This window comes from Arctopsyche grandis, chromosome 7, assembly GCF_051622035.1.
Source record: "Arctopsyche grandis isolate Sample6627 chromosome 7, ASM5162203v2, whole genome shotgun sequence".
NCBI lineage: Eukaryota > Metazoa > Arthropoda > Insecta > Trichoptera > Hydropsychidae > Arctopsyche > Arctopsyche grandis.
In genome coordinates, this window is record NC_135361.1 from 2,360,101 (window position 1) to 2,372,066 (window position 11,966).

At 38.2% G+C, this 11,966-nt stretch overlaps 3 protein-coding genes across 3 annotated transcripts; 2 read left to right on the plus strand and 1 right to left on the minus strand.

The window, feature by feature from the left end:
• The first annotated feature begins 631 nt into the window (after positions 1-631).
• l(1)G0320 (signal sequence receptor subunit 1 l(1)G0320) lies at positions 632-3,677 on the plus strand. Its single transcript, XM_077435034.1, has 5 exons — positions 632-1,518; positions 1,966-2,160; positions 2,346-2,623; positions 2,707-2,950; positions 3,031-3,677. Exons 1-5 carry the CDS (start codon positions 1,443-1,445, stop codon positions 3,093-3,095), a joined length of 858 nt encoding a protein of 285 aa, XP_077291160.1. The 5' UTR covers positions 632-1,442; the 3' UTR covers positions 3,096-3,677.
• On the minus strand, positions 3,463-4,827 carry EMC8-9 (ER membrane protein complex subunit 8/9). The gene is made up of 4 exons (XM_077435035.1): positions 4,558-4,827; positions 4,331-4,480; positions 4,138-4,243; positions 3,463-4,052 (listed from the first exon to the last, which is right to left on the minus strand). Exons 1-4 carry the CDS (start codon positions 4,753-4,755, stop codon positions 3,898-3,900), a joined length of 609 nt encoding a protein of 202 aa, XP_077291161.1. The 5' UTR covers positions 4,756-4,827; the 3' UTR covers positions 3,463-3,897.
• A 2,352-nt stretch (positions 4,828-7,179) lies between these two features.
• On the plus strand, positions 7,180-8,910 carry LOC143914196 (leukocyte receptor cluster member 1 homolog). Its single transcript, XM_077434308.1, has 2 exons — positions 7,180-7,298; positions 7,769-8,910. Exons 1-2 carry the CDS (start codon positions 7,276-7,278, stop codon positions 8,817-8,819), a joined length of 1,074 nt encoding a protein of 357 aa, XP_077290434.1. The 5' UTR covers positions 7,180-7,275; the 3' UTR covers positions 8,820-8,910.
• Positions 8,911-11,966: the final 3,056 nt, after the last annotated feature.

The window sequence follows — 11,966 nt, forward strand, 5'->3', positions numbered from 1 at the left end:
GGTGCGGTGCCGATCTAATCCATCCTTCCCGTATAAAGGCGGGCTAACACCGAGCCTAGTACCCGGCGCAGACGTGGTACCGGTCTAATGTATCCTTCCCGTGTAAAGGCGGGCTAAAGATTTTGAATATTTAAATTCACCACCAGATAAAAAGGGGACTGGTTTTATTTCACAACAGATTACCCAAAAGTACGAATGGTTACCTTATACATACATTATATATAGCACCGATTGACGGTAAATCAATATATTGACACCGCGAAAATATATGTTATCAAATTTGTATAAACCGTTTCCTCTTATACTTGGAAGTTAAATAAGTTACTGTAGGCATATAGTACAACTGAAATGATCTCATCAGGTCACTGCGACACATATCCAGGAAAGTCATTAACGCATGGCACACGCTCGCCTCGTCAAAAGGTCGACACGTGTTTCTATACACGTATCTGGGAAACAAAGGAAGAACACACTGAACCCATAAAAACCACGAACTACGTCCAGGCGTATGAACCCATAAAACCACGCTCGCAGCATAACTAGGGCAGCGCGAGTACCAATAACAAAAGATGTGCACACGACACACTTCAACCCAAAACGTTTATAAAGCAACGCAGCAACCTCCACCGGCAGAGTGAGCCTCTAGAGTTCAACTAGATCACATCTCCGAAGAAACCTCTTCGTACATACAATAACATTGTACAAAAATAAACGATCCTCTTTCAAACTACACAACACGTGTTTCGTTAGACCGGGATACGGTCAACGTACCTTCCCTGTCTTACATTACCATACGGTGTTTTTCGACGCTACTGAACATATCGAACTGAAAATTTATATTCATTCAAATTTTTCTATCAGCGCTCGAACTGTGCCAGAAGAGAAGAATTTTTCAATGTTTTATTTTGACTATTCTAATTTTGGATATTTACTAGGCTTTTTTATAATCATAATTTTTATAACGAAATGAAGGTATAAGCTAATGGACAACCGGAAATAGAGTGAATGTGCAAAATATACGATAGTAGTAATACATGAGATAGTGCCCGTGTGCTGTCTGTTATATTTAGCGAATTTTGCTTTTGATACTCGAATAGGACTTGTAGTTGGACGCATTGAAATTAGAATCCCGAGATACCGAAGACAAGCAGCGCGCAGTGTAGTGTGGTGTGGTGTGGTGTGGTGTGGTGAGGAGTGGTAGCAGTGGGTGCAGGTGTTCCACGTAGCGCTGTCGAGTCGCGGCGTGGCTGTCGAGTGTCGATTCGTTCGCCGACTTCACTCGCCGAGCGGTGCTTGTCGTGTCGTGTCGTGTCGTGTCGTGTCGTGTCGTCTCGTCCGTTTCGTTTCAGTGTCGTCACGAACGTCACATCACACCACACCACACCACACCAAACCAAACCAAACCAAACCACACACACTCGACCAGCTTCCCGTTCGCCGCCATGAAGCCTGCTTTGTCTTCCGGTCTTCTGCTCTGCCTGTTGGTTTTGCCCGCTCTGCTGCTCACCATCTCGCAAGGTACTCCTCACTTCCAACCGCTTTCACTCGTGTTCCTGCTGCCTGACCTATTTTCATTCATACTTTCTTTCATCTACTCGAACGCGATTCACAGCTTTCTACTCTTTCAACTCTTGTATCAAAAACAAGCAGATGGTTGATAAATGGGAAATTAAGAATATTTTTTAAATTTAATCAATTCAGGGGGATACTCTTTTGGCGTCCGTGCTCTCATGAGAGAATCTCGCCAGATTTTTTTTCAATTTTGGAATCTTATCTTGAATTTTCAAAAAATAGACACGCAATTGAGGCTAAAATTCTCATTGCGATTGATCGTGTGTATCTGTTGTTTCTTTTTTGAGCAATTTAATCCGTTAGTGCTGAAAATTCTAATAGGAATCTTGAAAAAAATTCATCTACAAAATATTGTACCGATTTTAAATAAATTGTTTTTCTCTCTTTGTATAGGAAATAGTAAATTATTCGCACACGCTGAAGAAGATGAACTAGAAGATGAAGTTGTCGACGTCGAAGGTGAAGACACGGTCGGCGCTGGTGAAGATCTCTCCGGTGAGGACGACGGACTGATAAAACCGTCACCCGATGCCGACGTCACTATCCTATTTACGAAACCCGTAACCTCGTCCTCGGATTCCCAACTTGGTGAGTGTCGTTATATGAAAAAATGATCGGCGGAAATTGTTCATAAATGGGAAACTAAGTTTGCACTAGATTGCAATTATAATGTTCAATAACGTGACAATTTTAAACCAGAGCGATCTTTCGTCTGACCGTTTGTTTCGAATGCGTCGTTTTAAGTTTACTTACGTTTACCGTTCTCGTTTCAGAATTGCCCGCAGGAAAAATTGTCGAATTTTTAGTTGGATTTTCTAACAACGGCAAAGAAGAGTTCACCTTGGAAACGTTGGAAGCGTCCTTCCGTTACCCCATGGACTTCACATTTTACATCCAAAATTTCTCGGCCATAGCTTACAATGTGGAAGTTAAACCCACCCATCAAGCGACGTTGTCGTATTCTTTCATGCCATCGGAAGCTTTCGCCGGAAGACCGTTCGGTCTCAGTATTAATTTGAACTACCGAGACGCTAGTGGAAGTAGTTTTTCGGTATGTATTCTATTTTTGTGTTTAGACGCGACGTTTTCGAGTCGTTATACGTACTGACGATATCTTTCACGTTCATCTTTCAGGAGGCCGTGTACAACCAGACGATTTCTGTGACAGAAGTGAACGAAGGTTTAGACGGAGAAACGTTCTTCCTGTACGTGTTTTTGGGTGCCGGACTAGTTTTAGGGTTAGTCGCAGGTCAGCAAGCTCTGGCAACGTTAGCCCGTAAGCGATCTCCGAGACCGTCGTCCCGCCAAATCGAGACCGGCACGACCAATTCCAATGTAGACTATGAATGGTTACCGAAAGAGTTGCTCTCGAAAATCAGTAAGTTAATTTAAACATTAAAAAAAATTGTCTTTCATTTTTTTGTCAGTGCTTTCAACCTAATTTTTTTTATTTTTCAGAAAAATCTCCCAAGGTTCCGAAGCCTGTGTCTCCTAAACAAAAAAAGTCAAAAAAAGCTGATTAAGTGAAGACTTATCAAAGTGATATATAACTTGCAAGTAAAGACTGTGAGCAAGCGGTTATCGCATCTATGATGTGATGACCTTACTTCAAATAAAAATTCTTTTAAATCCGAAACATATTTATTTTCAATCTCGTGATGCAAATTGCTGCAAAAATATTTCTCGTGAGCTGTCGATAACGGTTCCAGTGTTAATTATCGTTTTAAAGTGAATAGGGAGAAAGAGAAAGAGATGAGTGAGACCATGAGATTCACAAGTGTTGTTAAATTGTAAATTTTTATATTATAAAAGACATTTGAAGTAACTGCGATGTTATTGAGACTTAATATTTAAGTAGATCAATTTGTAAAATGCTCTTTTTTTTATGTTAATCATCCATTTTTATTTTATTTTTATGTCATTCACAAATCGTGTGCATTTTACAAATAAATGTTCTTTTATATACATACAAAGTTTATTATTAATACCATACATTTTATTTTATACATATTTGTGTTTTAAATTTTCCCTACATGTACATAATAAAAATTATATTTATGATTTCCTTTTTTCTTTTGATTAATCGAATAAACAATTATATGGTGAAAAGAACAACTTTTTTTTATATGTATGTATATATAATACAAAATATATAAATTAAAACAAATTACTGCAGTAGTGTAGCTACTACATATATTACTACAAATAGTATTAAATTAAATTCTGACTACAAATAGTATTAAATAATATAATTATTTCCATCACGGGAACAAATGCTATTAATAATTATATATATAATAATATATTTAATTTATTATTCATTCGCTATGTAAACATAGGCATGAGTTGATCAATCTGAGCATTTATGCTATTATTTGCCCAATCCAAAGAGATGTCGTCCAAATGATTATCGTAATCCACCAGCGTTTTATATGCCGCACTCTTCAATAGTCTCATGACACACTCCATCGTGCTCGAATCTAAAAACGAAATCGACGTATTGAACAACGATAAACTTAAAGACACATGCTTACATATACAAGTGTGAAAAAATGATGAACTTGCCAACTATTACATTAGTGGGATCTTTCATCTTCCATTTTCCCTCCTGAAACTGAGCTACTTTCAAAGCGTGCGTTTCTACTTCCATCGAAAACTTTCTATTGTCCAGCTGAAATACAGAGTTGAAACAGACAGTTGTATAAATACAGGGCATCGGTAAAAATTAGTGTAGTGGGGAGTAATGACTGAGACTCACAATGATAAAAAGCGCAGACGGATAGATTTCTGCAATCTTTTCGGCAATTCTTAAGCCCGGTGCTTTTTCTATGGAATTGTCTTTGAAATTCTCGCAGGCCGCATAGTATCCGACGATGGCCAAGCCGGCGGACTGCGCCAACGCATCGATCTGCAAACGGAGAGAAGGTCAGTGGGCAAAGAGCAAAGTGCGGGGCAGAGAATGCAGAGAATACAGAGAATGCAGACCTGCGCGAGGGCCACTTCCGCCATGGGAGTGACGTGAAGACACTGATGGAAGAGAGGGATGGCGTCGGTGACGGCTGTCGGTGAAGCGTTGGCGACCCCCAGCAGAAGACCGCAAACCCCGCTCTGGGGATATTTGGCCGCGTGAAGAGTCAGCTTGGCGTACGCTCGGGACGAAACCGCCACTTGCCCGCCCGACATCTTCGCAAATATTCCACTTCCTTTGCACTTCCTTCACACCTCCTTCACACTCAACTCCACTCCAATTTACTCGAACGCTGCTGCCAACTGTCGCGCCACCCCAGCTGTCAAAAAAACCCACATACACTTTGCTATTTTCAATCAAAAACCTACATCGCTTATACATATCATATATTTATATCAAATTGTGTCAAATTATATATCATCTAAGTTTGACAGAAAATATTATTTTAGTTAATTAAAATTTATTTTTATTTTTTTCTAGGTTTTTAGAATCTGTCATTTAACTCGAGTGCTCTCGACTTAAGTGGCTACCTACCCATTTTCCTCTCGAATTCCGCTCGTCTGTATTTGTTGATTGTTAACAAATATTAGATACTTGAAACTAGTTCTATTGTTATTAAAAATGTATTTTGTAACACTACGTCTTCCTCATCGTCCCTTCAATTGGCAATAATGCCAATGGTTAGGTTGGCATCCTGCTACTCCCACTCTCTGGACGTAGCTTCCTGGGCGCACGCAAGGAGAGAAGCGCTCTCTTGCCATCGGACTTTATTCGGAAAAGGTTGAGCTCAGATCTCCCGTCCCAGACGCTTCTCTTGTCACCAGACCTTCGAGAGACAGTCGTGTATGTCTCCCTGCACCCCGAGAGCCGAGCGATCTACCAGCGATTGAGCCTAGTAGTAGCTGTAAGTTCCTGGAGGTCCCGCCCTCTTTACGAAACAGCCAGAAGCCGTCTATGTAGAGGAAGGAACTCGTGACCGGGTCTCCAGCTTTTTTCCTGCCAGCTCATACAGCTGACTGTCTTTTCTCGCATTTCTGTCATTCACGCGGGATGTCATTTCAGCTTTCCTCGGGAGGAGGACAAAAGTTGGATTTTATAACACCATTTTATTAGAAGCTTTTGATCGACATCTTTGTTGCAGTCTCTGCTGCCCTAAAATTTTATTAACGGATAATTTATTTGATTAAGATTCATAATATTTCATCAAATGACATGCATGTTCCTGGCCTGGTCAGATCTGGGGCGTGGGGGTCAAATGCCCTCCCTCAGAGAAATGTAATAATATACATTTCTCTATCCCTCCCTCCCTCCCCTTCCGAAGTCTAAGAATATAATTGTATATTGTACATATGTATATTAAATTACTAGAGGCACAATTTTGTAAAAATTAAGTCATAATAAAGAAAAATCAAAGATTATAAATGTTTTTATTGAATCAGTATACAAGTCATTATATAATTTCGATGAGATGACCATACTCTGGTTGATTTTTTTTTATAAATTGAATAATATATACTTTAAATGAGAGAAATGTAGCGCAACCAAAAATATTTTTAAAAGGAGAAAGCTTTTTTTTGAATTTCTCTTTTCTTTGTATACAAGCAATCTTGGTCAAAAGCTTCAAGTATGTACATACTTTAGTAATTTGATTTCGTAGGTAACATGTTTTTGAAATCAGATTACTATTTTAAAATGCACTGTAAGTGAGATCAAAAATATTTTTTTTTTATAAATAAGAAAATATTCATGCAATAGAAAATATTAAAATGTTGAAGATAATCTTTCAAGGACTGTTTTTCTTTCACTAAATACTAAATAAAATTAAATATACTGAGATTATCACGTTCTTATACGCGTTTGATTGAAATTATTGTTTTTTTTTTTCGCGAGCAAAAATCAAAATTTACGAGTGGCAAGCTTCGCAACCGGAGCACGCTTTGGACATTCCTGATGTAATTAATAGTTTGTATTATATACTTTACGTCGTTGCCCAACCTGAGATCGAAAACGAAATAGTGGTTTGAAGATTACATTACTCTCTGCGACATTCATGTCGTCTTCGAAAAATTCCTGCACTGCATAGCGATTTTCAATTTGAGATTTTATAGAATCAGAATTTGGTGATTGCGTTGACCACTTCTTAATCTTGATAGACATAGGTTTTTTGATAATATCTACGTCCAAAATTTCCCCCTCATAATCATAATAATTTGCCTTAAATTTTGTATTTGCACTATCTATTTCATCAAAAAAGGAGTGAGGTTCACTCTTTATAGCTGTGTCGTCCTCACCATGGGCGAAAATAATGTATTCAAACATGATTAAAAGGAAAATACTAAAAACCTGAAAAAAAACGGCTTTATCAAATAAGAAATCAAAAATTATATCGTCAGTATGAATGTGAATTGTAGACATCTATTAGCATTTTTTTTTTTGAAAATAATAACATTAGCCTAGGTTTACTTACATGAGAACGAAAAATCATTTTTAGTGCGATAGTATATAGTTTCAGTTCCGTTAGAGTATTGTAAGCGACTGAAGAGGTCGCAGCATTTATAATTAAGATTGTAGCTATTTTTAAATCAATTAACACGATGCCGTAAATGTTTTTAATTAGCCGAGTGTAAATTTTCTTTGACATTGACTTGGTCAATTTTAAACGTTTCGGGGCCAAATTAAAACGTCATCTTGGCTGTCAATCGGTCGCTGGATGTTGAATTGTATTTTCGTACAAAATGAATATTTTACCGAAAAAAAGGTTATTTACTCTTTATACATTCAATAATATATTATATATATATATATATATATATATATATATATATATATATATATATATATTAAAATGACATATCGTTACCCCAACTTGTAAACTTCATGTAAATCCGATGTTGGTCAAAAACAATGTTTACATATTAACGTTTATATAGAACTACATATTCCAGATTCACCTGTTTGAATTTATTAAATCCATAACTAAAAATATGATCAAAAAAGCTCGATGAAAGTGATGCAATATAAAAGCCGATAAAGCAGGTTCTGTTTTTCCTTGAATGTGAATGTTAGTTTTGGTTTTATAAAATTAGTATGACGATGTAAAATTACATAATTTGTTGATTAACAGATTCAAACCCTAAATATATACATAGTAATTTATAGGTTTAATTAGAAATATTGAGAATGATATTTGGTACTGAATAAGACAATATGCCTGTTATTTTCTTCCAGATGGCATGTTCGCACCAAAGACAATATTGCCAGAGTGAGACGCGATGAAGCAAAAGCAGCAGAGGAAGAAAAGGACAAATTGGCTCGTGTTCATAAAGCTGAACAAGAAGCCAGACTTAATTTTTTAAGAAAAAAAAATCGCGAAAATACTACTGAAGAATTTTCAAATGAAAACCAAATCGTCCCGGTGAAACAATCAATCGATGAAGACAACACACTAAATACCGAGCAAGAAATATCAGAACGATTAAATCAGAAGAATCACATAAACTTTTTTTCGGAAGTTGAAGATGGTAAAAATGAACATTCAAAACCCAATAAAGACCATGAACATGAAATAAAAGAAGAAAAAGAAAAATATGAAAAACAAATAGGATATTTAACCTATTTGGGTCAAGATACAAACGAAGCTCTCGGAAAAAGAAATTGGTATGATGTTCTTCCCGAAAGGCTAACGGGAAAATCGAGACCTGAACATGTCAAAAATACATATGACCGACTCATTATTAAAGATATCGAAGGCAATGTTAAGCCCAAAGAAATTTACGAGGAACTACAAACAAAATGGAAAACGGCTCACGATCCGTTGAATATAATCAATTTTCATTTAAAAAAAGATGAAAAGAAAGAAATTGCAAGTCACAGCAAACACATAGACGAGACAAAGTCTCTTAAAAGAAAGCTACATGTAGATCCAGTAGAATATAGTTCTGTATTACCCAAAAGAAGCAAGAAAGAGATGAAAAAAAAACTTAAACATAAAAAGGAAAAGAAACACAAAAAAAAGAGGAAACAGAGGGAGTCCATCAGCGTTGAAGTGAGTGAAGAAGAAAAACAGAGTAAATTAGAAATACTTCGCCGAGAGCGACTAAAAAGGGAACAAGAAGAAAAAGACAGAGCCGATGCATTAATAGCACGAGTTACTGGAAAACCAATTCCAAATAAATCAAACGCTTCTACATCACCTATGACTCGTGTTGTAAAACAAAAATATAATTCACAATTCAATCCTGAAATTGCGAAACAAAATTTTGACAAGTATCAATATTAATGATACCAATGTCGAGCTAATCTTTTTATTTATTTATTATGCACATGTATAATATAATTTTAATAAATACATAATCGCTTAAACTGAACATATCCATAATTTTTTTATACAGGCTACTTACCTACCTGGCTAATTTTATTGATCGACCATTTTACTTATTGCTTATCTACGTAGGTTGATTAGGCTCAAAACGTGAAGGCGCAGATCTTCTTACGCATCTTTTTGTCACAGAGTTGGTCCAGCGCAGTGTTACATTTATCAACAGTGTAGCATGTAGGGCCTGTTGCAAAAATTTAAAATTGAGCTCCTCTAAACTTGTTTTTATAAACATATAAAATCTTTTATATTATTTGAATAAAAAATGTTTAATAACTCTGAGCAACAAAAAGCCACGTTTTTTAATTACCGGAGTGGAGACTGATCAATCTTTACTACTTAGTACTACTCAAACTTTTGAGCCACTGATTTCGAATATGACTTTCGTTGGTTTTTTCTCGTTTATGAGCATTTAAAGCAATTTTTACAGATTTTTGGCTTTCATAATTAATAGTTTTACAATGCTTTTGTAGGAATATAGCACAACTTGTACTATACCGAATTGAGGTCGATAATTTCACCTATTTCCCCGTCGAACTCAAGCTGTACAGTGACATTATTGCGTCCTGTACAAACACATAAAATCAAAACCTTGACCGAAATACCTTCGGTCAAGGTTGAACTAGGGCGAAGACATCATCAACTCGCTCCAAATACGCAATCACGAGTATACGGAAATCCCCGGAGACAATGATCTCACTACATAGCTACGCACCAACCAAAGCTTAAGGCACAGCACACAAAGGATAATCTTGACCCGTAGGAGTCTTCCAGAATATGATCTCACCAGCCAAGCTACGCCTTGCACAATCAACGAATATATAAACTATCACATCATCCCCAGATGCCAGTGAGCTTCGGGAGCTCAACCTGTTCACTCCTCCGAAGCAACTACCTATTTCCCCGTACATACAAACACACATGTATTAATTGAGCAATAAAGATTCTCTTCAAAACTCAATTGAGTTTCCATAGGCCGGGAAATGGTAGAAATCTACCACCCGACCTATACTTTAATTTTCGATTTATTTTTTTACTTTATTAATTTTCTATCCAATGATTTTGTTTTTCATTTAATTATTTGTGCAATACATGTTTGTGTTTTATGCGTGTATTTCGACAATTCGGTGATTATTCCGCACGTAGCGATCTCGCACACCTCACTAAAATCTCGATCACGGAATATCTGACACCCACAAATTTCATCCACGCGAACTCTCGACTGCCAGATATTCTGTATTCACGATTTTCGTAGAAACGATTGTCGTGTGCGCGATAATACGTTGGAGGACAATCAATCTTTTTTTTTAATTTATAATTTTTATTTTTTGACTATCGTTCTATCCGTATGTTAATTCAATAAAAAATTTGAACTTTTCTTGATTTAATTTCCGCTCACTTTGTTATGGTAATAATTAAGAAAAAAATGCATTTCTGTGCAACAAACTTTCGTGCAACAGGAGATCCGCACGCGCGATTTTTGTTATCCTGGTAGCGATTCACATTTGGGATCTAATCATCGAACCCTTTGTTATAATATTGTAGGAATCTCGTCGTCGTCATCGTCATCGAAACCTTCGAGAATATTCCGCAACAACAAAATACATCGAGCGGAACAGCATCAAGCATTCCAGAAAATACTACGCCTCGACGAAAGCAAATTCCTCTTGTACGCATCAACAACTAAATGCTCGTACGACCACTTCCATCAAGCATTCCAGAAAATACTACGCCTCGACGAAAGCAAATTCCTCTTGTACGCATCAACAACTAAATGCTCGTACGCATCAATAACCACTTCCATCAAGCGTTCCAGAAAATTCTACGCCTCGACAAAAGTGCATTCCTTTCTTACGCATCAACAAACCACCACCATCGGTCAGGCGATTCCAGAAACACTATAAAAGGAGGTACAACCCAAACAACCCCAGTCGACCCACAGCAGCAAGCGTCGACACACAGCAGCAGACCAGTCGACATCCAGCTCCTGACCAGCCACCACTTCACTACACGGACTTGGAAGATCAACCAGCCAACCGAGCCAGCAACACACTGCCGTATCCAGAGACTTGCTGAACATAGCCGAATGCCGAGCCAGCGACACTCTACCGTATCCAGAGACAAGCCGAACATAGCCGAACAACGAGCCAGCAACACACTGCCGTATTCAGAGACTTGCTGAACATAGCCGAATGCCGAGCCAGCGACACTCTACCGTATCCAGAGACTAGCCGGACATAGCCGAATGCCGAGCCAGCGACACTCTACCACATCCAGAGACCTGTAGGCGGGGTAGGTATGTGTTGACCGTATCCCGGCCTAACGAAACACTGTTGTGCCAGTTTTATAAAGTTTTATTGTTTGCCTATGGTTGTACAAAGGTATGGTATTTGTGGGCAAAAGTATGTCGTTCAGCGGTCTCTGGATATGGTAGAGTGTCGCTGGCTCGGCATTCAGCTATGTTCAGAAGGTCTCTGGATGCGGCAGTGTGTTGCTGGCTCGTTGTTCGGCTATGTTCGGAAGGTCTCTGGATACGGCAGTGTGTTGCTGGCTCGTCCGGCTGGTTGATCTTCCAAGTCCGCGTAGTGTAGTGGTGGCTGGTCAGGAGCTGTATGTTGACTGGTCTGCTGCTGTGTGTCGACGCTTGCTGCTGTGGGTCGACTGGGGTTGTTTGGGTTGTACCTCCTTTTATAGTGTTTCTGGAATCGCCTGACCGATGGTGGTGGTTTGTTGATGCGTAAGAAAGGAATGCACTTTTGTCGAGGCGTAGAATTTTCTGGAACGCTTGATGGAAGTGGTTATTGATGCGTACGAGCATTTAGTTGTTGATGCGTACAAGAGGAATTTGCTTTCGTCGAGGCGTAGTATTTTCTGGAATGCTTGATGGAAGTGGTCGTACGAGCATTTAGTTGTTGATGCGTACAAGAGGAATTTGCTTTCGTCGAGGCGTAGTATTTTCTGGAACGCTTGATGGAAGTGGTTATTGATGCGTGCAAGCATTTAGTTGTTGATGCGTACGAAAGGAATTTGCTTTCGTCGAGGCGTAGTATT